Source organism: Nycticebus coucang, chromosome 16, assembly GCF_027406575.1.
Source record: "Nycticebus coucang isolate mNycCou1 chromosome 16, mNycCou1.pri, whole genome shotgun sequence".
NCBI classification, from domain to species: domain Eukaryota; kingdom Metazoa; phylum Chordata; class Mammalia; order Primates; family Lorisidae; genus Nycticebus; species Nycticebus coucang.
In genome coordinates this window covers 4,808,479-4,834,616 of record NC_069795.1, presented here as the reverse complement: position 1 = coordinate 4,834,616, position 26,138 = coordinate 4,808,479, and the positions used below count along the sequence as shown (strand labels likewise).

Here is a 26,138-nt window from a genome sequence, read left to right as displayed (position 1 = left end):
GTTACTCATTACCGTGTTCTGGGAAGACAGGAGGCAGGTTCTGTGGGGAGGACGCTGCAGCTCTCCAGGCCTTCTCTCCTCGGTTGTGAAGGAGGAACCACACCTTTTCCCGGTGCTTCTGAGTCATTGCACGGCGTGCTGTCAGCGCACAGCGTTCTCTGTGTTTTAGACTCCGTGTACTTTCCATGTCCTTTATGGTGGCTGAACAACATGGTCTGGAGCCAGGCTGTCTGTATATCTGCGTGGGCTTGAACCCACAGAGGCAGGAAACCATTTTGGAAATTCCTAGAATAAAGGAAGCAGCAGGTGAAGTTCCTGGCGTGTGATGAGGTGAGGGGCCGGGAGGAAACCTCCACCCAGAGAGTCTGAGTTTCCAACATGCCGTGAAATTTACGGGACAAGTGGCTTTATTTTTTTCCTTTTGTGGTTGAGGTTTCTTGCAACAGAGAGGTCATGGTCTTGGCGAGAATTCCATGTGAGGAATGTCTGTTTCTGACATCACCATGCAGAAAATGGCGTTGGCGTCTGATTGTTACCCAGACACTTTACTGGCAACATACCCTGGAGCATTACCGTCCTTCCTCTGACTCTGCAAACACCTTGTTTACTTGGGGTGAGTTCTCTCCTCGAATCATACATCCCGGAAATGACCCATGTGGTGACTGGCTTTGCTGGGCCATGACTCTGAATTGAATCTTCTTGAAAGCCGGCCTCTGCTGGCATCGTTGTGAAGGACAGGGCTGTGCTGAACGTCCGGGCCACCAGAGACACCGCCTGAGAGAAATAGTACAGTCCGCCTTTGTGCTCCCTGGCTTTGCAAGGGAGCCGGCTGCGGAGGCTGGGGCAGAATCCAGACTGAGGGAAGAAGGCTAGAGTGTCTGTGCAGAAAGTTCCCTGGTCACTGGGACTATTGTATGAGGGACAATAGTCTTGTTCCTGCTGCGACTGTGTGGGCTTGGCCAGGCAGGGGCCGTGAGTGCAGACGTGTGGTGCCAGTCTGACCAGCCGCACGAGGGGGGCCACCAGGGCTCACTCCCGGGCTGCTGGGCACTGGGCTGTACCTAGTGATACCCAGAAAATGTGGGTGAGCACAGCACGCCTCCAGGACAGACAGCAGGCAAGGGACGGTAGGCTGTCCTGGTTTAGGAATCTGTAGTTTTTATCATCTGTAACTTTTAATGACCAAGAAAGAGTATGTCTCCGTACTGCGTAATTAGTAATTTTTTTTTTTAGGGTGATTAATGTCTCTTGCCTAAAAGCCACACTATCTTCTTTTAAAGACCTCTCACTCTCCAATTTGCCTCATAAAGAGCTTCTCTTATGTGTGTGTGTGTTTCTCTTTCTGCACCTTTATGTCCTCTTTTCTCCAAGCAAGTTTGAAATTTCATCTCACCTCCAGGAAATATTTAAATCTAGGCTGTGAGACACTGGTGAGGCCCTGGGGTCATGTGAGTTGCATATATCAGCTTTTGTCAGCTCTGGCGGGAGTCTACTGGCTCTTGCTGGTGCCGTCCAGCCTTGGTGCTGGGCAGGTTGCCCTTTGGAGCCACCTTAGCCCATATTTGGTAAGGTCCTAGGCCTTGCTGGGCACACATGAACCACACGTGCAGATTTTGCTCCAGTACTAACCCTCAGCAGGCTGCAGAGGGCCTGTCACAGAAGTCAGCTCCACAGGCCGCTGGGCAGGTGGGAGACTGGCTTACCTTGAAGATGGATGAAGTGGGGAGCTGGCAGGTATCCGAAGTGAGTCATGGCACCTGTGGGCACAGCGTGAGCAGAAAACCTGGGGAATGTCTCCTGTCATGCTCCAGCCTGGAGACTGCCCTCCCTCCACTCTACTAGAAGGTGGAAGAGATGAGAAAGGGTCCTTCCTGGGAGCCTCTGCGGGGAGCACGGCCCTGCCAGTGCCTTGATCTTGAACTTGAACTTGAACTTGAACTTCTGGCCTCCAGAACTGTGAGAGGATACACGTGTGTGGCTTTGTGCCACCCAGTGTGGCAGCCCTGGGAGGCTACTGTAGAGGGTAAGCCCCACTGTCCAGGAAAACAAATCAGACGGACCAATATCAAGATATATTGATAAAGCTGGTAGAACTTTGTGACTACAGAAATTCTTCGGGTATCCAAGGAGAAAAAAAAGTCACTTCTAATGAGGCAAAATAAAACACGAATACTCAGGGTTAAAATACACTGGAGAATTATCTACAGGGTACCCTGAAAGTCACCATGCATAGGAAAAAAATGATAGCAGAGGCAATCTGGGACCACGTTTGCCGTGAATGGGAGAGAAGACGCCATGCGTGTAGAAAGAGGCAGACGATAACGTGGTGAATGCTCTGTACGTAAAAGTACTGTTAGTTACAGTTTCCCGTTTTCCCTATGAATGGGGATTTGGGGGATGCCCTGTGTAAAGTGTTGAGGGGATAAAAATAGGACCCAAATGTATAAAACCCAGGGAAATTGTTCTTCAAGTGTGAAGGCTGCAAACACATGTTCTCGAATGTTAAAGCACTTGCAGAAGATGGGGCCTGCCTTGCAGTGGGGTCTGGGGGACACTGAACAGAACTGAGCTGTTGAGAGCAGGGTGAGGATCTGGGGCGTGAAGGGCAGGAGCAAGGTGGCAAATGTCTCCTGGAGTGACCGAGCGACTGTGGGGAATATGGTGATCAAAAGTAAACCTTGGGAACATAAAGCAGCCTTGTTGCCTGTGGAGCGATGGGTGGGAGGGAGGTTCCTGGCCCTCATGCTCCTTAGTGGAGGACAGTCCTGACAGCAGTGGGCAGGTGGATGAAAAAGAAGGACTTACACACATTATGTAAAATTATAAAAAGGCATTATAAGAGAAGTAAAAACGATGGTCTGACCCCCACTACTTCTCATTTTTCCCTACTTAGGTCACCTCCTTTCCTTTCTAATAGTATCTGGATTATTTGTTTTAGGAAGTGTGCTAATTTTGTTAGATTTCAGAGTGGGGGAGAGGTACACGACATCATTCTAAGTTGCCTGATCAAGATAAGAAGTTAATGGGTATCATGTAAATTATAAGGAACATGACCCAGATAATTTAAGATGGAAGTAAAGCTTACAGATCACCAGAAAACTTATTAAAACAAGAAAATCTGTAAAGAGTAAAGGAATAAAGGAAGAAACGTTAAAACAGAAAATGTAAGACAGGAAGTGATAGGATAAGAAAAAATATGTATAATTGGATGTAAATGGGATAAAATCGTCTCTTAATTGAAATTGGGGGATTTAATAAAAAGGGTACAGAGATTCTGATAGGCCTGCCACCTTTGAGAATCTGGTTGTGGTGATCCATGGGTAGCTTAGTGTTTAGTATTTAAGAGCAGAGAAAGAGCCCTGCTCTGTGAGAGTGTCTGGTCCAACCAGACAGGCCTCCAGGTGGGCCCCTCCACGAAGCTGACCTGTTACCCACCCATTAGAGCATACGAGAATTTCTCAGCATCCGCCAATTCCTTCCCAGTGAAATCCAAGTACATGCAGATTCCTTGAGTGCTGCTAAGTGCACACAAACTGCTTTTTTCAGCTCTCACAGTCCACACGGAGGACTTCTGGGACCACACAGGTAGGGACTTCCCCACAACAAGCCAGCGGTCAGCCTGCAGCTGGCACAGGCTAGGTGTCCTCCAGTTTGGTTCAATCTCAACACTGTCTACCTGGGGACAGCTCAGTCCCAAAGGCTCCCTTCCGCCTTTGATGCTAGTCTCCAGCCTCCTGTGCTTCTGCTGACAAATTGAGATTCCCGCAGTCTCATCTGGAATTGAATTCATCTGCTAGATCGGCTCACAGAACTCTGAACACAGAATACACGTTTGCCAGTTTATTCTAAGTGATATCACGGAGGGTGCAGAAGCAGGTGCATAGGGCAAGGGGTGGGGAAGGGGCTCAGAGCTTCTGTGTGCCTCCCCCCGGGAACCTCCATGTGTTCAGCCCATCCTTTTGGGGTTTTATGGAAGATTCCATGACATCGACAGGATTGATTAAATCCCTGGCTTTTGCTGATCACCTTACCCTTATCTCCTCCCCTCGCCTTGGAGGCTGAGTTGGGGATGGGGCTGGAAGTCCCAGCCCTCTGCTCCCATTCTCCATCCTGAAGCTGCCTGGGGGCTGCAGCCATCAGTCAGCTCACAACACACTGAATGCATCACTGAGATCCCAAAGATCACAGGAGTGTATGCAGGAAACGGGATGAAAATCAGACCTGCGTCTCACAATGTATCTCGCTCACCTTTGCACATTTATGACAAATTCAGATCAAATCCAATCCAATTGTGGTTGGGGGACTTGGGAATTGACTATCAAACGTTTGGCTGGAGAACCCGACAACACATACATGCTTTCAGATACATTAGCTGCATTCGGTTCAGACATTCTTGTAGCAGTGCGAGATCTCACATTTTCTAGAGGCTGTGTGTTAGTAAATGGAGGCTGAGGGTAGAGAATTCATTTACTGAAACTGAGATGTGTGAAGTGGCATTTATCATCTCTTTATTTAGTATGCTGTCGCCTTAGCTTCAGAGTCACTTCAGGCTTTAGTCCCCAAATCTGTTTGTCTGCCATTCTTACAGAGTTTTTACAAATGTGATAGAGGGAGAAGTTGCTGAAGTCACAAAGTCGAGTTTGGTTTGGGAAAACAGGGGTGGCCCCATTTGTGGTACCCATAGCCCCCGCAGGTGCTCCCAGGACCGTTAGTTGGTGGCTCTCCACAGTTCCTGTGGCCTTTGGTGGGGGATGGGGGCAAGGCTGCGATGCTCAGGCCAAAGAGACTGGACCCCGACTTGGCTTCTGCCAGCAGCCCGAGAACCCGGCCTCTGCCGACCCCAGGCACAGCAGATTCTGCGCACAGACTGGATTGCTCCGGCTTATTTATTTTCTCTGAATCTGTTATCTTTGTGCCAAGGGCATAGTCAGTGTCTTTGTTTTCACCCTTGAGAATAATTCATTTGTTCATTCATTCAACAAATATTTGAGTGCCTACTCTTTGCCCAGCTCTGTTCTGAGCACTGGGGTCAGAGCAGCAAACAAGAGACCACATGGGCGGCGCCTGTGGCTCAAAGGAGTAGGGCGTCTGCCCCATATGCCGGAGGTGGCCGGTTCAAACCCATCCCTGGCCAAAAACTGCAGAAAAAAGAGAGAGAGAGAGAGAGAGAACACAGTCCCCCACAGAGAGCTTTCACACCACCCAGAGGAGGCAGGACGGCAGGACCAGGAGGACAGCATGTGTGAGAGCCTGGTCCAGGCAGTGGTCAGTTAGGTCAGGGTTAACCAGGAGGACAGCATGTGTGAGAGCCTGGTCCAGGTAGTGGTCAGTTAGGTCAGGGTTAACCAGGAGGAGAGCATGTGTGAGAGCCTGGTCCAGGCAGTGGTCAGGTTAGGTCAGGGTTAACCAGGAGGACAGCATGTGTGAGAGCCTGCTCCAGGCAGTGGTAAGTTAGGTCAGGGTTAACCAGGAGGACAGCATGTGTGAGAGCCTGGTCCAGGCAGTGGTCAGTTAGGTCAGGGTTAACCAGGAGGAGAGCATGTGTGAGAGCCTGGTCCAGGCGGTGGTCAGTTAGGTCAGGGTTAACCAGGAGGAGAGCATGTGTGAGAGCCTGGTCCAGGCGGTGGTCAGTTAGGTCAGGGTTAACCAGGAGGAGAGCATGTGTGAGAGCCGGGTCCAGGCGGTGGTCAGGTTAGGTCAGGGTTAACCAGGAGGAGAGCATGTGTGAGAGCCTGGTCCAGGCAGTGGTCAGGTTAGGTCAGGGTTAACCAGGAGGAATGCATGTGTGAGAGCCTGGTCCAGGCGGTGGTCAGGTTAGGTCAGGGTTAACCAGGAGGACAGCATGTGTGAGAGCCTGGGCCAGGCAGTGGTCAGGTTAGGTCAGGGTTAACCAGGAGGAGAGCATGTGTGAGAGCCTGGTCCAGGCGGTGGTCAGGTTAGGTCAGGGTTAACCAGGAGGACAGCATATGTGAGATCCTGGTCCAGGCGGTGGTCAGGTTAGGTCAGGGTTAACCAGGAGGACAGCATATGTGAGATCCTGGTCCAGACGGTGGTCAGGTTAGGTCAGGGTTAACCAGCAGGAGAGCATGTGTGAGAGCCTGGGCCAGGCGGTGGTCAGGTTAGGTCAGGGTTAACCAGGAGGAGAGCATGTGTGAGAGCCTGGGCCAGGCGGTGGTCAGGTTAGGTCAGGGTTAACCAGGAGGAGAGCATGTGTGAGAACCTGGTCCAGGCGGTTGTCAGGTTAGGTCAGGGTTTACCAGGAGGACAGCATGTGTGAGAGCCTGGGCCAGGCAGTGGTCAGGTTAGGTCAGGGTTAACCAGGAGGAGAGCATGTGTGAGAGCCTGGGCCAGGCGGTGGTCAGGTTAGGTCAGGGTTTACCAGGAGGACAGCATGTGTGAGATCCTGGTCCAGGCGGTGGTCAGGTTAGGTCAGGGTTAACCAGGAGGAGAGCATGTGTGAGAGCCTGGGCCAGGCGGTGGTCAGGTTAGGTCAGGGTTAACCAGGAGGAGAGCATGTGTGAGAGCCTGGGCCAGGCGGTGGTCAGGTTAGGTCAGGGTTAACCAGGAGGAGAGCATGTGTGAGAGCCTGGTCCAGGCAGTGGTCAGGTTAGGTCAGGGTTAACCAGCAGGAGAGCATGTGTGAGAGCTTGGGCCAGGCGGTGGTCAGGTTAGGTCAGGGTTAACCAGGAGGAGAGCATGTGTGAGAACCTGGTCCAGGCGGTGGTCAGGTTAGGTCAGGGTTATCCAGGAGGACAGCATGTGTGAGAGCCTGGTCCAGGCGGTGGTCAGGTTAGGTCAGGGTTAACCAGGAGGAGAGCATGTGTGAGAGCCTGGGCCAGGCAGTGGTCAGGTTAGGTCAGGGTTAACCAGGAGGACAGCATGTGTGAGAGCCTGGTCCAGGCGGTGGTCAGGTTAGGTCAGGGTTAACCAGGAGGAGAGCATGTGTGAGATCCTGGTCCAGGCGGTGGTCAGGTTAGGTCAGGGTTAACCAGGAGGACAGCACGTGTGAGATCCTGGTCCCGGCGGTGGTCAGGTTAGGTCAGGGTTAACCAGGAGGAGAGCATGTGTGAGAGCCTGGGCCAGGCGGTGGTCAGGTTAGGTCAGGGTTAACCAGGAGGAGAGCATGTGTGAGAGCCTGGGCCAGGCGGTGGTCAGGTTAGGTCAGGGTTAACCAGGAGGAGAGCATGTGTGAGAGCCTGGTCCAGGCAGTGGTCAGGTTAGGTCAGGGTTAACCAGCAGGAGAGCATGTGTGAGAGCCTGGGCCAGGCGGTGGTCAGGTTAGGTCAGGGTTAACCAGGAGGAGAGCATGTGTGAGAACCTGGTCCAGGCGGTGGTCAGGTTAGGTCAGGGTTATCCAGGAGGACAGCATGTGTGAGAGCCTGGTCCAGGCGGTGGTCAGGTTAGGTCAGGGTTAACCAGGAGGAGAGCATGTGTGAGAGCCTGGGCCAGGCAGTGGTCAGGTTAGGTCAGGGTTAACCAGGAGGAGAGCATGTGTGAGAGCCTGGTCCATGCGGTGGTCAGGTTAGGTCAGGGTTAACCAGGAGGAGAGCATGTGTGAGATCCTGGTCCAGGCGGTGGTCAGGTTAGGTCAGGGTTAACCAGGAGGAGAGCATGTGTGAGAACCTGGTCCAGGAGGTGGTCAGGTTAGGTCAGGGTTAACCAGGAGGAGTGCATGTGTGAGAGCCTGGGCCAGGCGGTGGTCAGGTTAGGTCAGGGTTAACCAGGAGGAGAGCATGTGTGAGAGCCTGGGCCAGGCGGTGGTCAGGTTAGGTCCAGGTTAACCAGGAGGACAGCATGTGTGAGATCCTGGTCCAGGCAGTGGTCAGGTTAGGTCAGGGTTAACCAGGAGGACAGCATGTGTGAGAGCCCCTGGGCCAGGCTGTGGTCAGGTTACGTCAGGGTTAACCAGGAGGAGAGCATGTGTGAGAGCCTGGTCCAGGCAGTGGTCAGGTTAGGTCAGGGTTATGATGAGAGAGTGCAGCTGGAGTCAAACTCTCCCAGTTTGAGCCCCAGCTCTGCGACTTACCCTCATATGACAGGGAACGTCAGCCTCTCTGTACCTCAGTTCCCCATCTGTGAACGTCAGCCTCTCTGTACCTCAGTTTCCCCCTCAGTTTCCATGGCACCACCCTCAGAGAGCTGCTGTACACATGGAATACTCACAGGAGGTAGGTACTGCTGTTGTATTAGAGGTGATGATATTGTGGGGGTCAGGTGACGGGGAGACAGGTCAGCAGGGACTGGGAATGGCAGTATTTTTTTTTTTTTCTATTTAGTTTTTTTATTTTTTTAAGTGAACAAAGATCTTTATATTTCTTTTTTTTTTTTTTTGGCCGGGGCTGGGTTTGAACCCGCCACCTCTGGCATATGGGTCTGGCGCCCTACCCACTTGACCACAGGTGCCGCCCTTGGAATGGCAGTATTTCTAAAGGGGCGGTCAGGGCTGGCTTCCTGGAGGTGTGGAGCAAAGCCTGAAAGGAGGTGACAGGTGTGCCAGGCAGACTCAGGGTATCCTGGGAGAGCACCCCGCCTTGGTGAGGTGGCAGCAGAAAGCCCGCATCCAGGGCATGGCTGGTGATCGGGGTGGCTGGGAGCAGCAGAGAGGTTAGGCACAGGCCAGCGGCAGGCATTGGAGGACTCTGGGTGTTACTCTGAGAGATGCAGGAGCCATGGAAGGCAGAGGGTCCACCTGCTGTCACTGGCATAATAACAAGATTTCTGTGGCTGCTAGTTGGGAGTAGACTGAGGAAGGCAGCGGGAAGACCAGTTGGGACAGGTGGGAACCATGATGGTACAGCCACAGCAGTCCCAGGGGAGCAGGAGAGGAATGGGCAGGCATCATCCAGAACCTGGCAGTGGGGCCTCTTCCTGGGGGGCTGGACGTGTGCCATGAGGGACGGAAGCACAGCAGTGACTCCCAGAGTGGCCTGGAGTCCATGTAAGGAGCAGGCAGAGCAGTGAGCACAGTCTGGGCCTGTCAGCCTCAGAGCCACCGTCACAGGGTACCACAAACCAGATGTCTTGAAACAGCAGGTCTCTCCTCTCACCACTATAAACCTCAGAAGTCTGGAATCGAGGTGCAGCAGGGCCGTACGTCCTCTGAGACCATGGGTGGGGCCGTCCTCGCCTCCTGCAGCTCCAGGCGAGGCTGTCAGTCCCTGGCACTCTTGTACCTACCTCATCTGAACTTGCTTACCCAGCAAAGGGCCATATTCCAATAGAGGCACCCTGACACTGCAAGGGTTAGGATACAGTACACCGTGTGGAAAGCAGCTCAACCCACAGAAGATGGTTGTGAGATGTCAGGTGGAGAGGTGTTCAGGAGCAAGTGTGGGCTGAGATGTGAGGGTCTCAACACGGGGCAGGCTTTCAAAGCCTCACCACTTGAGACGGTCACTGTGTGCGTGTAGACAAGCCCCAAGTGGTTCCCGTGCTGAGTCCTGGAGAACCCCAGTGGGCCGGGGAGGCAGAGGCAGCAGATGATAGGAAAGCAACACCCCAGCATCCCAAGTGCAGAAAGTATTTCCCAGAGGAGGGAGTGGTGGGGCTCAGTCCTGCCGATAGGTCAGTCAGGTAAGAGGAAAGAAAGCAGAAAACACTGGACGAGGCCAAGTGCGGGTCTGGGGATTACATTGTCTGGGGTAAGAACTTGCTGGTCTTGATTTTCTTGTCTGTGGCTATTTAAACTTGATTCCCAGTGTTTGGGGCTATGTATACATGTTCAGTGTTTATTTCTGAAGGATGTGTTCATTCTGTAAACACCTGGCTGTGTGTCTGGACCTAAATAGCTGCTGGGCACAGGATGAGGGTGACAAGCCTGGATGCCATTGTCTATACGGGGACATGGGGGACACGGGTAAAACACAAGTGTGATGGCTCAATGCTCTGGTCACTAGGGAGCTGCAGGCTGAAACCACACCAAGATGCCGTTCCACACCCACAGGAGCGGCTAAAATAAAAACAACTTCACCAAATCTCGGGGAGCGGGGAGCAGTTGACCCAAGTGCACCACTAATATGCTGCTCATGGAGGCCTAACTTGGTTTATCTACATTTGAAAACTGTTCAGCAGGAGTTTTTTTAAGAAAAATATTAAAAATATATCCACCCTGTGACCCAACAAGTTTCACTGGCAGGAATTGCCCTAGAGAAATGGCAATACACATCTACAAAAAGACATGTAAGAATGTCCCTAGTTGACTCAGTGCCTGTAGCTCAGCGAGTGGGATGCCAGCCACATACACTGGAGCTGGCAGTTTTGAACCCAGCCCAGGCCTGCCAAACAACAATGACAACGACAACCAAAAAATAGCTGGATGTGTGTCAGGCGCCTGTAGTCCCAGCCACTTGGGAGGCTGAAGCAAGAGAGTTTGAGGTTGCTGTGAGCTGTGACGCCACAGCACTCTCCTGAGGACGACATAGTGAGACTCAGTGAATGTCCGTAGCCGCCTTGTCCCTAATGGTCTAAAACTGGCTACAATCCAGGTACCCATCAGGAGAAGCAGAGAAATCACAGTGTGTCCCTGCAAAGGAATCTGACTCAGCTGTAAGAAGGAAAAGGGACTGATAGACCGTGTGAGAGACTCTGAAGCAAGCTGAGCATAAGACACTGTACTGGAAAACCCAGGTCTTGCAATATTATTACACACAAATTATACCAAAAAAACTAAAAAATTACATTCATCGAAGGTGTTTTGGGGGGCTATCCAGAGAGCTGAAGGGGTGCCGACTGTCGGGGGAGGCTGTGAGGTATCCTAGGAGGGGATGCCCAGTTGGGAGATCAAACTGGTCGAAAGCCCAGCACTGAGAAAGGGCTTGGCCTTCTTAGTGAGTGCCGAGTGCCGATGGCTTAAAAAGCCAGTCCAGATGATTTCACAGAATTTATTTTCTTTAAGGCTCAGTGTGGATCTGAGGCAAAACTGCCCTCCCCAGCGCAAGCGGCTTCAGGGACCCTGTTCAGATTTAAATTTTAAAACAGCCCCCCCCCCATCAGTATAAGTTTTTTCTAAGAGGTAAATTATTTCTTGTAGTCAGATTTTTTAAAGAAATTATTTGAGGATTATGCAAATAACCTGATGCTTTCTATTTTTTTCTCCTTAAAAAAATAACAGCTGCAGATCCTTGTAGACACCGGAAGCAGTAACTTCGCTGTGGCGGGCGCCCCCCACCCCTACATAGACGCCTACTTTGACCCAGAGCGGTGAGTGAGGGTCCATCTTGGCACCTTGGGCTTGGGTTGCATAGTTCAAAACACACCAGAACCCAACAGCCAGCAGCTGCCTCGTTTTAAGGGAAGGTGTACGCATAGATTTATGCCTATTTGCGTGTGTGTGTGTGTGATATGTGTGCGTGCACACACTTGTGTAGGTGTGTATGTGTGTGCGTATGTATGAGTTCATTCCAGGGGATCCACAGCAGGATTGTCCTGTAGGTTCATATGAGATTCACTTTATGAATATTCAAGTCAAACATGGCTTTTGTAGTTAGATCTAAGGTGCCGGGGCATGTGGTCCTTCCTGGAGCATGGCCGGGGAGGAGCCCAGTGTGAAAGTGTGAGGCTACCCGGGGCCCGGGACGGAGCTGGGGTTGCTTCCTCAGTGCAGGAAATACAGAAGTGCGTGGAAAACCACCTGTGCACAATCCCCTGGATCAGCAGGGGTAAGATGGGGTTCACAAAATGAGTTCTGTGGGGAGGTGTGTCTGGATGAGAGAACCCATCACTCATTTGGAGAAGAGTCAGTGTCGTGAGCACAGGCATTAAGGCCCCCGGAAGGGGCTCCACGCAGCAATGCTGGGTTGGGTAGTGAGAAGCTGGTGACCAGGTGAGATGTGTGCCCTGGAGCAAGCTCCGCCCAGTGTGTACTTCCGAGGAGCTCTGGGCGGGCCGTAGGGGCTCTGGCGGCCTATGTCAGCCTATGTCAGCCTTCACTTCTGGGAGAGCCTCTGGGATCTAGAGTGATTTCACATCTGCTTTTGTGATCCTAAAATTTAAGCTGGCATGCAGTGCTTTACTTCTTAGGGTCATGAACTGCCTGCAGTCTCAGAACTTCCACGCGGGCTTTCCCCGCTGTGAACCCTTCTGGTACCTTCCCTGCTCATGTTCCTTACCTGCAGGGTGTTGTTCCAGGAAACAGGGCCAGCTCTAGCAGGGGGAGGAGAGGAGGGAGGTGAGAGCTGGTGGTTCCTGAAAATGCCAAGCATCTCCCAGGAGCAAGGATGGCTTGCCAGAGGAAAGAATGCGCAAGAAAGGCGCCCTTGTCTGTCCTACTATGCTCAGACCTTGGGCTTTTGGTGGCGCAAATGCTCTGGGCTCATGCACACACAGCTGAGCTGCTTGCTGGGGAGAGGGCCGTGGTGGCCAGTGTCTCATGGGGCTTCATGGGGCTGTCCCCTCCCGCAAGGACCTACCTAGAGCTTAGTTTATGACCTCATGTTGTGACCAGCTTTCGTCATTAGAACTGTTGTGATGTGGGGGGACAGGGAGGTTGTACGCAGTCACGGGAACCTCGACGTGGATGCTCTCTGTCTCACTGGCACTGGGAGACTGTGTGGTCAGGAGGCTAAGTGGGCAGCACTGTGAACCTACAGCACCCAGTGTAGACCCACCAAGGTGGATTGAGTAAGACTCAGACACCCAGAGTGGCTTGGCTTGCTTTGTCCATTTGCGTTGCTGTAAAGCAGTGATTTTCAACCAGTGTGCCCCATGGTGTACTGTGAGAGGATCTTAGGTGTGCCGTGAAAGTTTTTAAAGATCATTAATTAAATTATTTTTGAAAGAAGTTCAAAGTACAGTAAGTATATTCTTTTTTTGTTTTTTACCTTTTTTTGGATCAACATAATTTAAGTATGCCATGAAGTTTTAACAATAGGTTCAAGTGTGCCATGAGATAAAAAAAAAGGTTGAAAAATAACACTGCTATAAAGGAATCCCTGAGGCTGGGTCATTTAAGGAAAGAGGTGTATTTGGCTCACAGTGCTATGGGCTGTGCAGGAAGCCTGGTGCCAGCGCCTGCTTCTCACAAGGACGTCAGGGAGCCTCCACTGATGGCTGAAGGTGAAGGGGAGCCAGTGTGTGCAGAGGTCACAGGCAGAGAGGTGAGGGGAGAGGGAAAGGGGCTAACGGAGGGAGGACTTGCTCAATCATCACCATGAGGATGGCACCAAGCCATTCATGAGGGATCCCGACCTAGACACGGCCCACCAGACCCCATCTCCACATGAGACTTGGGGAGATATCCAGACTATGTCAGCTGCAGACATTGTTTTCCCAAATGGTAAGGAATCTGGGTAAGATTTTTAAAAATTGTCACTTTCCCTCAATTGACACAGTGCCTGCCATCCGGTACACATTAGACTCATGGTGGGTATTCTGCACATATGTGGGCACTCGGGTGGGCACCAGCAGGGCTCTCCCAGGTGAGAGTGGTGTGGGACTGTGACAGTACTTCAGTTCACAGGACCTCCCCGCACAGCCGGGATAGCCAGCGTGCCTGGCACTGGCCTGCCAGCAACCAAGAACACCCCCAGAGTTTCCAGAAGTCCCCAGGAGACAACGCCTTCCCTATGAGAACCACTCATTTGCCTGCCCCCAGAGGCCCCAGCCCAGAGTCATTCCCACCGCAGGGCGCTGGTCGGTACTGCATGTCTCTGCCCAGTTAACTGCACCTGCCAGGGCTGGGCAGAGGGCAGACCCCACGCACTTGGGGTCCATAGTTAGTAGTTATCTCACCCTTGGCTGATTTTGTTTCTCATCACATGTCTGTAGACGCAAGATATGATAGGAAGACACAGTGAAGTGCTGTAAAGCCCAACTTGGGGTGACGTGGACAGTTACTTCCCAGATTGCCGAACACTGAACACTGGCTGATTCCTTCCTTCCTGGCAGACAAATGGCAGCTCCTTGGCAGCCACCCATAGCCAGTATCCACAGAGGCAAAAGCACACCTCTCAACCCGGCATCCTTTTGCCAGGCAGATGCAATTGTCGAGACATCCAAGGGTGAATAATGGTCAGCATTACCAGTGCAGTGTCCAATATTTAATCAGCTGTGGACACCCTGGCAACCTTCTCAGTTACCTTTGACTGTTCGTTGTTTGGTGGAGCTGTGGTTCTCTGAGGCTCCCGGGGACATGTCTTTCTAACTACCTGCTGGCACCATTTTCATCTCTCAGGGGATGTTGGGCCCGTCACCAGGTTTGCATATGTGGAGCAGGTGGTTTCTACTTACCGGCTGGGCTTCTTGTCCATATGCACCTAATTTAGTAGGAAAACTCCTGGGACCTTCCAAAGCTCTTATGATGACAAAGCCTTCCCTTCTGCTAATCTCACAGGAGAATTTGGAAGTCTGTCAGCTTTCTGGCACTCAAGGCTTGGACCTACTTCTCCTTTTGTGGGTAAATAAAAAGTGAAATAACAGAACACACCTAAGTCTAGGGAAAGCACCTCCCTTCCCTCTCGATGGTCAGTTTCACCCGTTGTAACCTCACCCTTCCAACTCACCCTGCCTTCCTCATTTGCAAGAACTGCTGATCCTGGCTTATTACAAATAAAACGTCAGCCACATTTCGGGGCCGCTGCCCAGCACCCCTTTCTTTCTAAGAGTCCGTTTCTCAGCAGAGCTGTAAGGGTCCTTCTTAACTGAATCAGGTGTGAAGCATCCGGTTTCTGAGTGTCAGTTTCTACTTCTCAGCTGCCTCCTGCCACCGTGCTTTGCAGGCGAAATACTTGCTTGAATTTGCATTTACCTTGTTTTCTCTGCTTCTCCGGAGCTGCTTATAGGCTAAGCGTCAACACAGATTTGTTGTAAATATGTGAGTGCTTTCTTCCCATGTCAATTGTCTGTTACTAATTTGTCTCATGTTTCCAGCCAGCTCCACAGTTGGCCTGAGCTGTACTTTCAACCATTGTATTTGATGGAAAGCAGGAGAATGGTGTTCTTTTTCCTTCTCGATTTTTGACAAAAGGTTTCTCTTCTGAGATGCAGCTCCCTGCCCTGTGATGTTTCTGCATTAGCTTGTGCCTCTGATCTCTTAGTTATAATAAGGTTTCTAGTTGGGTTTTTCAGCCTCTGGTTCAAGTCCTCAGTCTTTGGATATTCGGGTTTCATGCTTCCTAAAACATTTTGTAGTAATTGGAGATTAGGCTTGGGGTTCTTTCCCAAGGCCTCTTTGATCTGTGGAACGAGAATCAGGCTACCGTTATCATTGGTGACTCATCTTCATCAGATGCCCTCGCTCCATGATAGTGAATATTCCAATGAATTACTATATAGCAAAAATGGAAAAAAAAAAAAAGTTTGTGTTTCTTTAATGTACATATTTTTTTAAGCCAATAAAATATTCTCCAACCAATTGGCTTGATGAAGATATAATATACTCTTTCCTTGAGCACCTGTTAGTCTATTCAGGAAATTACGTATATGTCCATTAAAATGTCTCCTCACTCCTGTATTCCACCTGGATTAAAGCTAATTTATTTTCTTCTACCGATGCTTATAAGTGGAATTAAGGAATTAAAGGACCACCTGGGGGACCTGGGCACAGATCAAAAGCCTTTCCACGCATGAGGACAGACATTGTGCCTGATCACTTAGATGATTTCTCAAACCTGCCTGTGGTTTGCCTGTCCAGAGGGGCGATTTGCCATTGGTAAGGGTGTTGATGAACCACCAGGTTAGGCTGGCGGAACAGCCCTGGGCTCCAGTGGCCACATCCATGCAGGTGTGGTCCTTCCACAGTCACAGAAGAGTGAGACAAGCGTCTGGTCGCCTGGCCAGGCCAGCAAGCCCACAGGTGGATTCCAGACCCCCCGGGTGCAGGAGAGCCCCAGCGATGGGTGGAGTTCTTCAGCAGACTCAGCCCTCCCTGGGTGGGGGGCTCAGGAGACCCAGAGCCGACCTGAACTTTCAACTCCTTCAAATGCTGTGCTTCCACCTTCACTTCTTACAATCTCTGAGAACAACAGTGGGTTTCTTTTAAAATAATAAATTGCTCTGTGGCTCTTTTCTCCTCTGTTCCGTGGATTTCCACTCCTGCATTCCCTGAACACCCTTCTCAGGCAGGATGTTTCTGAGCGTGGTTCAAAGTGCTGTGACTGCTGTGAGTGTGTTTTCTCCTGGCTGCCCACATGCCCGACTGGCTGCTATTTCTGAGCAGCCAAACAGACCTTGCAAATGAGGGGCCCGACTGAGGTTCTGTCTTGGTGGATTTGATTATTGTGCAGAGCAATCGAGAGCCAAAGCATTCTAATCCCAAGAGGTAGGTGCTGGATAATGAAGGTGAAGGAATTTTTTTTTCAATTTAAAGTGCTGGAAACTCTATGCTAATAATAATCCCCAGTGTTTGCTTAGGATTCATCTCTGGGGTTTACTCCGTGGAGAGCCCAGGGAGTATCAGTATGAGCTTAGAATTAGCCTTTTTCACATTCTTTAGGACTATGCTTTGTACAAGTGTAGTCACCAGCCACAGATGGGTATTTAAATTTAATTGATGTTAAAAGTCTAGTACTTCAGTTGCACTCTAATCACATTTCAAGTGTTTGTTAGCCACGTGCAGCACCGTGTAGGACTGTGTGGGTGCATGCGGAATATGTCTGTCCTTAGCACAGGTTCTGGTCCAGAGCACAGGAGAACCTGACCTTGTTGAGACTTGTTGCATATGAGCTTGAAAGTGTCAACTCCCTCCCCCAACCTCCTTAGCCAAGCCACCCCCCAAGGACTTGTCCCTCTTGGTGGGGATAAATGGACTTTAGAATGAGAAAGTTTTTGGTACTCAGTAAGAGTAACTCTATAGGAGCATGTTCTAGAAAAAAAAAAAAAAATCCTTGGATTTTATAATAATAGCTCATAGATTGAACAAAGGTAGGAAGTGATTAGACGATTTTAATAATAGCAGCTATTTTCTTGCATACCTGCTGTGTTCCAGGGTTTTGTTCTAAATGCTTTACGGAAGCATTTAACCCTCATAATTAACCCCATAAAGTATGGCATATTATTCCCATTTGTTAGTTGAGGAAACTGAGAGCGGTTAAGCAACTTGGCCCTGGTCGTCCTTTACTAACACAACTAGTAAAGGAGTGACTAGTATCTGAGCAGGCATTGTAACTCCAGCCACCTCTTATCTCTTTGCAGATAGCACCAAAATATCCAGACTGTTCCCTGTGTGAGGGAACCAAGAACCTGGTCAGGAAACCACAGAAGAAATAAATGCTAAATGGACGTTCAGGCTGGTTCAGGTTCTTCCTAACATTGCAGATTCTAAGGTTTCCATAGCCTGGGTGGAATAAAAACAAAACAACTTTTCAAAAGAAGATCATAGCACTGTAGACTGTCTAGGGAAGCCATAAGTAATCTACCAGGCCAGGGGTCAGCACGCTGCAGCCCCCAGGCCAGACCCACCCACTGCCTGTCCTTCCAGGTCTAGGCGTCTTTGTGTATTGCTGACGGCTGCTTCTGTGTTCCAGCTGCAGAGCTGAGGATTGTGTGATCATACAGAGCACAAAACCTGAAACATTTCATTTCTGTTCCTTTACAGAAGTTTCCCGACCTCTGTACTCGATCGTTTTCTCCAAGCGTTTCAAGATAATTACCATTAGTGTATTTTTGAACTTGAAGAATGGCCTTCAATTATCCAAGGGACTGAATAATTCAGGATTTCCACTGCCATGCATCACAAATGTGTGTGTCCCCTCCTGTGTACCAGGCACAGCTGAATTCACATTGGCACTGACCCTGGGCGTTTCACCAATTCTCAAATACCCACATCTCAAAAACCTGGCAGCACTTCAGCCGGTCCTTTCTGGGGGACCCTTGGTGCTCAGTGGGCCTGGGGTCCACCTGCTGGCCCTTTCTTGGTTCTGCCTGCCCACTGTCGATTCGTGCCCACAAAACCTTGCCTTGATGTTTCTCTTACTTTAAGATCATGGCAGAGTGAACTAAAATAGTAAGCAAATATTAAAATTCAACACTCTTCATATTCTATATCCCATTATGTAGTTAGAATAAATTAAGTTTCCCCCCAATTTTTTTCCCAGACCATTTTAAAATTACATTTTTCCTTGATTATAAAAGTTATATCTGCAGAAAACATGGAAGACCCTACCAGTGAGAATGGGAGTGCCCCTCTCCCCACCCTAAATCCCACCACTGCAAATATTTGAGTTATAAACAGTTTTGAAGAAGATTCAGCCACATATACAGTTGTTTCTTTTCCTTTAAATTTCTTCTGTGCCTTTTAAAATTTCTAGGAAAACACTTTTTCATTGCTACATAATTGCCCAGCATATGATGTATTGTAATTTACTGAACTGTTTCCTTTTTGCTGAGCATCTGAATCATTTCCAGCTGTTTGTGATTATAGAGAAAATGTCATGATTGTCTTTACATGTGAGCCTGTGTCTGCTTCCTGGGTGTGTCTCCTTGGGATTAGATTCTCAGAAGTGCAATTACTGAATTAAACATATTTAACATGTATAAAGCTTATGAAGTGTACCCCAAGTAACTAAATCAAAGGTCACGTTAGCTCTGACTTGACCTCTTCCCTGATTTCAAACACAACTACAGGAGTTCAAGTAATCCTACAACAAAGACTTACTAGTGTGTGTTAATGTTGCACAGATTTAACATTAAAACACAGTGAAATGAAATTCACAGGTGAGCAGAAATACTTTAGAATTACCTGTGTGGTGATTTGACATTTATCTGAGGAATCTGATTGTTTTCGTAGGGAGGTCATGATTTTAATGCCCAGATATTTGCCTAGAGTTGTTCCTTGGGTTCCTTCTGATATTCTAGCAGTTTTCAAATTTGAATGGGGATAAGAATGACCACAGGCCTGGTGTCTCCTACCTATAATCCCAGCACTTTGGGAGACTGAGGCTGGAGGATTGCTTGCGGCCAGGATTTCAAGGCCAGCCTGGGCAATATAGTGAGACCCAATTTCTACAAAAAAAAATTACCCAGGCATGGTGGCATGTACCTGTAGTCCCAGCTACTTAGAAGACTAAATAGGAGGATTGCTTGAACCCAAGAGTTTGAGGCTACAATAAGTAATGATCACAGCACTGTACTCCAGCCTGGGCAACAGAGCGAGACCCCATCTCTAAAAAACCCTTACAGGGTTGGACGCCCCAGGGCCTTAGCACCTGCTTTGTTCTCTCCAGGAAGATCCACCCCAGAGAACCCCAGGCTCACTCTCATGTAGAAGTCATCATACCAGAGAGGCCTCCCCCTGACCTTGCCACTTGCTCACCACCCACCTGCCTTGCTCCCCGGGTAGCTGTTACTCACCGATCCCGGTGCGTGGGTGCTGCTCTCCTCAGTGCAGTGTAAATCTGGGTTCTGCTCGGCCCTATCCATTGCCTGCTCTTGTGATTGTCACCCTCTGTCAGCAGCTCATATCCTCAAGGATATGTGTGTTCTGGGCTCTGGGTTCCAGCCCAGGCATTTATGACCCAAGGCACCATTTGCCTCATTGCCCATGTTCAGCTTCGGGGCCCTGGGGAGAGCCTTGAGAAGGATCTGAGGCATCCAGGACCTGAGCTTCAGTAGGGCCTGGTCATTGTGTGTCACTGGGTGTGGGAGTCTGAACTCCAGCCGCTGCTGGCACAAGTGTGACTCCCCCCACCCCCAGCTGTGGGCACCTGCCTATGTCACGGAGCAGCAGCCCAGCAAAGCCAGGGAGCCAGGCAGGTACCCCAACTGGGTGTGACCTTCAAAGGCCAAAGTATTTAAGTAAAGCACTTGATTTGTGGGGTTTGACTTGGGCATAGAGAAGAATTAAACTCAAAGCCTTCTATCTGGCTTGGAAAATGCTGTTACCAAAACATAAGTAAATATGTTTGGGAGGCCTATCACTTTGTCAACATCGACCCTATTATTAAGAATTGCTTGCAGGTAGCCAGGCATTGTGGTGGGCGCCTTTAGTCCCAGCTACTTGGGAGGCTGAGGCAAAAGAATTGCTTAAGCCCGAAAGTTTGAGGTTGCTGTAAGCTGTGACGCCACAGCACTCTACCGAGGGTGACATAATGAGACCCTATCTCAAAAAGAAAAAAAAAGAAAAAATTGCTTGCAGGGCTTAGTGCCCGTTGCTCAGTGGTTAGGGCGCTGACCACATGCACCAGGGCTGGTGGGTTCAAACCCAGCCCCGGCCTGCTAAATTAAAAAAAAAAAAAAAAAAAAATAGCCAGGTGTTGTGGCAGGCACCTGTAGTCCCAGCTATTTGGGAGGCTGAGGCGAGAGAATCACTTAAGCCCAAGATTTGGAGGTTGCTGTGAGCTGTGATGTCACAGCACTCTACCCAGGGTGTCGTAGTGAGACTCTGTCTCAATAAAAAATTTTAAAAAAGAATTGCTTGCAGGCTCATAGTAGACTGTGTTTGGGGCAGCTGTCTTTGCCATGATGCCTTTGTCTCCTTGGCTTGGAGCACACAGACGCGTGATGGGACAGGATGCACTTGTCTTGTCTTTCTCTGCCCAGGTCCACCTCGTACCGACCCAAGGGCTTCGATGTTACTGTGAAGTATACACAAGGGAGCTGGACGGGCTCAGTGGGAGAGGACCTCGTCACCATCCCCAGAGGCTTCAACAGCTCCTTCCTAGTCAACATTGCCACTATTTTTGAGTCAGAGAATTTCTTTATGCCTGGGATTAAATGGAATGGGATACTCGGCCTGGCTTATGCCACCCTGGCCAAGGTAAGGCTAGTTCATGGATTTAAGTAAATCAAATAATGGGATGATATTCTGAACACCAGTCATGACCAGGCCAACTGACAGGTCCCAGGTCCTTAGAGACAGTCGGTGAGAGTCACGTGGTTGAAAGAGAACAGTGTTCACACAATTATATTTCCAAGCATTTGGCTCAGTGCCCGTAGCACAGTGGTTATGGCGCCAGCCACATATACCGAAGGTGGTGGGTTCAAACCCAGCCTGGGCCAGCTAAACAACTACAACAACCAAAAAATGCAAAAATGGTGGCGCTGGTGGCTCAAAGGGGTAGGGCGCCAGCCCCATATGCCAGAGGTGGCAGGTTCAAAACCTAGCCCAGGTCAAAAAAACTAAAAAAAAAAAAAAAAAAATTTAAAGTAAATGGCATGATTCTTTGACTTTTGGGGGTTTGTTTATTTGAGTTCTGTAGTTAAAAATGATAACAGAATTTGAATCATGTGGATTATGGTATGTGTTCAGGAGCTTTTACTAGGGTAGTATTAAAAGAAAACACATTAATTAAACTCACATGTTTGCATGAGATGGAGTCTTCCCAGGCTCCGTCCCAGGCAGCCCTGGGACGTGGGCAGTGGGATGTGGGCAGCTGGACGTGCCTCTGTGGGGCTGGCCATGTGTCCTGCTGTTTCTCTGATACTCCAGGGGGCACATGGAACTGGAATGGGACACCATGAGAACGTGCCCTGGGCTGCCAGCCACACCCCAGGGAGGAGCCCTTGCCCTCTTTGTCATCAGAGCCTTCCCCAGATGGAGGAAGACAGAATTGGATGTTCCCCAAATATTTGTACTTGGGGCCAACCCAAAGAAAAATATGTCTGTGTGCAGGAGGGGAGGAGGCAGGCAGGGAATTTCCGTCTAGAAGGGTTGCCAGAGGCAGGCGGGATTAGGCCCCAGCGGTGTGGCCTGGGCTCCAGGAGACCCCCAGGGCTTCATGCATATGACCACAGCCTGGCCTCCCTTCCAAGTCGTGGTTGCTTTGCTCTGCTGCCTCTGGAGAAGGCCAGATGGCAGCATGGCCAAACCCAGCCCCCTCCAAGATTGAGTCAGCACACCTATTATCCCAAATGCAAGTGTTCCCACAAAGACCCTCTAGGGATGCATTCTGCCTTGGGATTCTGCAGAAGCTGAGAAGAGGCAGCTAGGAGGCCATATACAGACTTAACAGGGAAGGATTCGTAGCTATTTGGTAACAGATCTACTCACACTCTCTCCAGAATTACAGCTTTAGTTCTCACGGATAGCGAAGAATTGTTCCAATGAATGACCCAGGGAGTCAGGGGACACCTGTGGCATCGGCCCTGCTACATAGTTTATCCTTAAGTTTTCATCAGAAGACTGCTGACTGGGGGTGACCAACTGTGGTTGTCTCTTAGTTGTCAAAGCCAGACTCCAAACTCAGGTGTGCTGTAAACTTCCTGCACGCTCTGCCCCCTGGGCCAGCCCCAGCTCAGAGCCATTTGCAAGTCTTTCCTCCTCTTTCCCTGCTTAGTGAAGAAATGAGGGCGTCATCTGACATCTGATGGTGAGAGACGGAGACACAGCAAATCATGGCCGCTGAAATTTGGCGGTGGTGAATAAGGAGGTGGTTAAACCTCACAAGTGCAGATTTCTTCCTCTCCTGCTACAGTTCTGACCACCAGGGTTCCGCAGGCAGGGCTGGGCTCCTGTGGGTCGATGGCCTCTCATTTGCATGACTGAGAGCTGCAGCTGACAGAGGCAGAGACTTCACACAAGAGATGACGCTGTCTTTTTCTCCACATCTAAGATGAGGCCCATCTCCTGTCTCGATAGCCCACCTCCTAAGCCAGTTATGATAGGAAATGTGACAGCGTCCCAGTAGCTGCTGGAAATACCTTATTTTGACAACAGCTGTGCCAAAAGGAAAAACATGAGGCAGCCGGCAGAGCTGTTGGCGCTCTCTGGATGATTGCATCTGATCATAAGCTTGTTTTTTTGTTTAGTCATGAAAAAATTAAATATAAAGACCAAGAATGTTGTCTGTGGTGTGTGGTGTCTACACTGTGAGTCATGAAGCAGGTGTCCTCTTTGTCACCCTCCCGCAGCCGTCAAGTTCTCTGGAGACATTCTTTGACTCCCTGGTGACACAAGCGAACATTCCCAACGTTTTCTCCATGCAGATGTGCGGGGCCGGGGTGCCCGTAGCTGGATCTGGTACCAACGGAGGTAGTCTTGTGGGTATCTTTTAGTCTTAAAAGGGTGAAAAATCATTCATTGATGGGGCTGGGTTTCTTTTCTGTTTTGTTAAAACACCTGATCAGGAAAATGAGACGTGTGGGCGTGCGTAGGTACCGTGAAATTGTGATAATCCTTGTTAGAGGTCCTTTTGAAAATGGATAAAATTAGGTATTACTTTGAATCTTTCCTAATCATCCTGCCATGTAGATGATTCTCATTGCTTCTCCAAATTCCATTAATGCTTTCTTCTGTCATCCTTTGGAAAGGAGCTGCTTTCTTTGGGGGGCGAGAGGTAGAGTTGCCAAGGGAGCCTCACCCTTGGTATCAAGACACAGGGTGATACCTGTGATTTCATGAGTTTGGTGGGAACACGGGGACACTTGTACGCCCTTTCTTTCTATGTCTCAACACACACATACACAGAGCAAGTGTTTTCTGTTGACACAGCCATGGCCAGCAGTACTAGGGGTGCAGTGTAGCCTGAGCTTACCCCCGTGGGCCCTGCACACATACATCTGAAGCAGGAGGTGACGGGAGGAACACATGAGAAAGACCCACACAGAGATGCCGCAGCCCCCGTGCTCTCTGCCTGTGGCAGGCAGGTCGCGGCCCCTGCTCCCCAGCTGCCTTGCCGAGAACAGGGCTGATTTAAATGCTTTTGTACGCCCATCTGAGAAGAGAGGACAGCCTGGGAGGTGAGGGAACATCGCACAGTCTTGCAGAAGGAAGCTCTGATGAGGGAACTCTTCTTCTTCTTCTTTTCTGGCTTCTCAGGGACTAAATGATTGTCAGTCAGTGTGGATAACTATTTTATTAAGTATGTGGGGGGGAGAAATCTCAATATCATGAAGCTGAGATTGTACTTTCCTTAGATCAAGGAACCACCCACGCGTCCCGTCTGCACGAGGGCATAATACTGTCTGACTTTTGGCCTTGGAACCCCCATCATCTCTTAAGCTTATACTTGTTTCATAGGACCACAATAAGCTACTGACTCCAGTGGAGTTTCCCTTTATGAGGATCTGTTCCTCTCTGTAACCCGTTGATGTGTCTGTGTTTTTTTCTCTTATTCCTACAAATATTTTTCTTCCCAGGTCCTGGGCGGCATTGAACCGAGTCTGTATAAAGGAGACATCTGGTACACCCCTATTAAGGAGGAGTGGTATTATCAGATAGAAATTCTGAAGTTGGAAATTGGAGGCCAAAGCCTTAATCTGGACTGCAGAGAGGTCTGTGATCTCTGTCATATCTGTCGGTCTGTGTGTGACAGCTGGGACCTGTGTATGGCATTAGAGAGTGCGTTATGTTACCAGATAAAACACAGTTTCACAACATGAAACCACAGGGCTTTTCTGCATGGACTAAGTTAGAGAATCTCCCCCATCAACATGTTTCCTCCCACTTGACTTAATAGGACAAAATAAGCATGAAAGACTGAGCAAGGACGGACGGTCTGAGCCACACCTTCCACCGTTCACCTTAGTCTGTTGGGCCCTGAGATCCTTTAAAGTGAACTAAACAGATTGTCATCAATGTGGAAAAAAAAATCCCTACTTTCATTCTCCATCACACAGCACAGCCCCCCCATCCCCCATGGCACACAGACGCTCACTGCTCTGAAGTTGGTGGTGCTAACGAGGGCAGCGAGGTGTGCTGTGGTGCCAAGCCCCCGTGACTTGTGCTCACAGCCTCTCCCTGCGCTGAGACTGATGTGTGGCACGGTATGACATTATGGTTGTGATCAGGCTGGAGGGAGCTTGGTCTTCGATGGCCTTTTTAGAATGCTTTATAAAAGCGACCAGCATTTTGTTGTAATCCTACCTGTTAGCATTGAGGTTATATTAACCACCAGGTGCCAGCACCAATTCTCACACACATGGGTGCCTCTGAGAAACCACCCAAAGACTGATAAAATGGTGATCCCTTCCACTGTTTCTGCCCTAAATCCACAAATCTGTGTTTATTGTCAGAAGGCACTTATTTACCATTAAAGAATCCTCTGGGGTAATCTAATGCATGGGCCTTAAATAAAATGCAAAGTTGTGTACGTTTCTGTGCACGCGCGCGCGCGTGTGTGTGTGTGTGTGTGTGTGTGCGCATGTGCACAGGCACACATTTGGAGGCCCGCTTCTTAGGTTCTGGGCCCACTCCTGCCTGCCTTGTCTGCCCCCTCCCCACAGAGAAGAAGCAACAGAGCCCAACACACCTTGCCAGAGCTTTGCATTTTACTTTGGCCCTTCCATATATTTACTTTTCTTACATGAACAAAAAATAGTAATTTTATATTTAAAATTTTTTTAAGCTGGAAATACTTTCGAGGATACTAATCAATTGGTATATCTCATTTTCTTAAAATTCTTAACTTCCTCCCTTACTTCTTTAGACCTGGTTGGTGGGGCTGTTTGGTCATAGGACTCGGGCAGCCTTGCTGACGCACGTGTCCTTAGTGGTGGGAATGGCCTGTCTGGTGTCACTCCCCGGGATTCTCCTCCCTCTGACACATAAAGAATGTTGCAGGTGGGATGGGGCTGGCTGTGCCTGTGTGTGTGAGAGTCTATCATAGAATATGTCTGGCTCCTTTCTAAATGCAAGTATGAGACGTCTGTCGGAAATTATCTTTTCTTCATGTCTTCCTTCTCCTGTGAGATAATAGAGAGTTGATTTTTTTGTACCGTTCACATAAGTGGCTTTTAATATGTCATTTCACCCTCTGAAGACAGACAAGGCCCCTTGCTGGAGCAATCGAGGCAGCTCTCAGGAAGGAAAAAGCTCTGCCCGGGGGCTGCTGATTGAGATCACATCATCTCCCTTCCCTGGGCCTCAGTTTTCTGATCTCTGAAGTGAGAATGTTGGTCTACAAGGTCCTGGACACACAAGTTCTGAGAATATGAGATTAAATGTAGTCACCAGCGAGCCCCTATGGCTGCCTGAATGTGTGTGTGACAGGCACACGGTGGTGGCGGCTGGAGCTCTGTGGCTGCCTGGATTTGTGTGTGACAGGCACACGGTGGTGGTGGCTGGAGCTCTGTGGCTGCCTGGATTTGTGTGTGACAGGCACACAGTGGTGGCGGCTGGAGCCCTGTGGCTGCCTGGATTTGTGTGTGACAGGCACACGGTGGTGGCGGCTGGAGCCCTGTGGCTGCCTGGATTTGTGTGTGACAGGAACACAGTGGTGGCGGCTGGAGCTCTGTGGCTGCCTGGATTTGTGTGTGACAGGCATACG

At 49.8% G+C, this 26,138-nt stretch overlaps 1 protein-coding gene across 1 annotated transcript in view; it reads left to right on the top strand.

Annotated features, from left to right (window-relative positions):
• BACE2 (beta-secretase 2) overlaps positions 1-26,138 on the top strand; it is a 79,604-nt gene that overhangs the window by 29,390 nt on the left and 24,076 nt on the right. The window contains exons 2-5 of the mRNA XM_053565274.1: positions 11,111-11,199; positions 20,473-20,689; positions 22,783-22,911; positions 24,010-24,144. Coding sequence (XP_053421249.1) covers positions 11,111-11,199; positions 20,473-20,689; positions 22,783-22,911; positions 24,010-24,144 — 570 coding nt within the window. The remainder of the gene's footprint in view (positions 1-11,110; positions 11,200-20,472; positions 20,690-22,782; positions 22,912-24,009; positions 24,145-26,138) is intronic.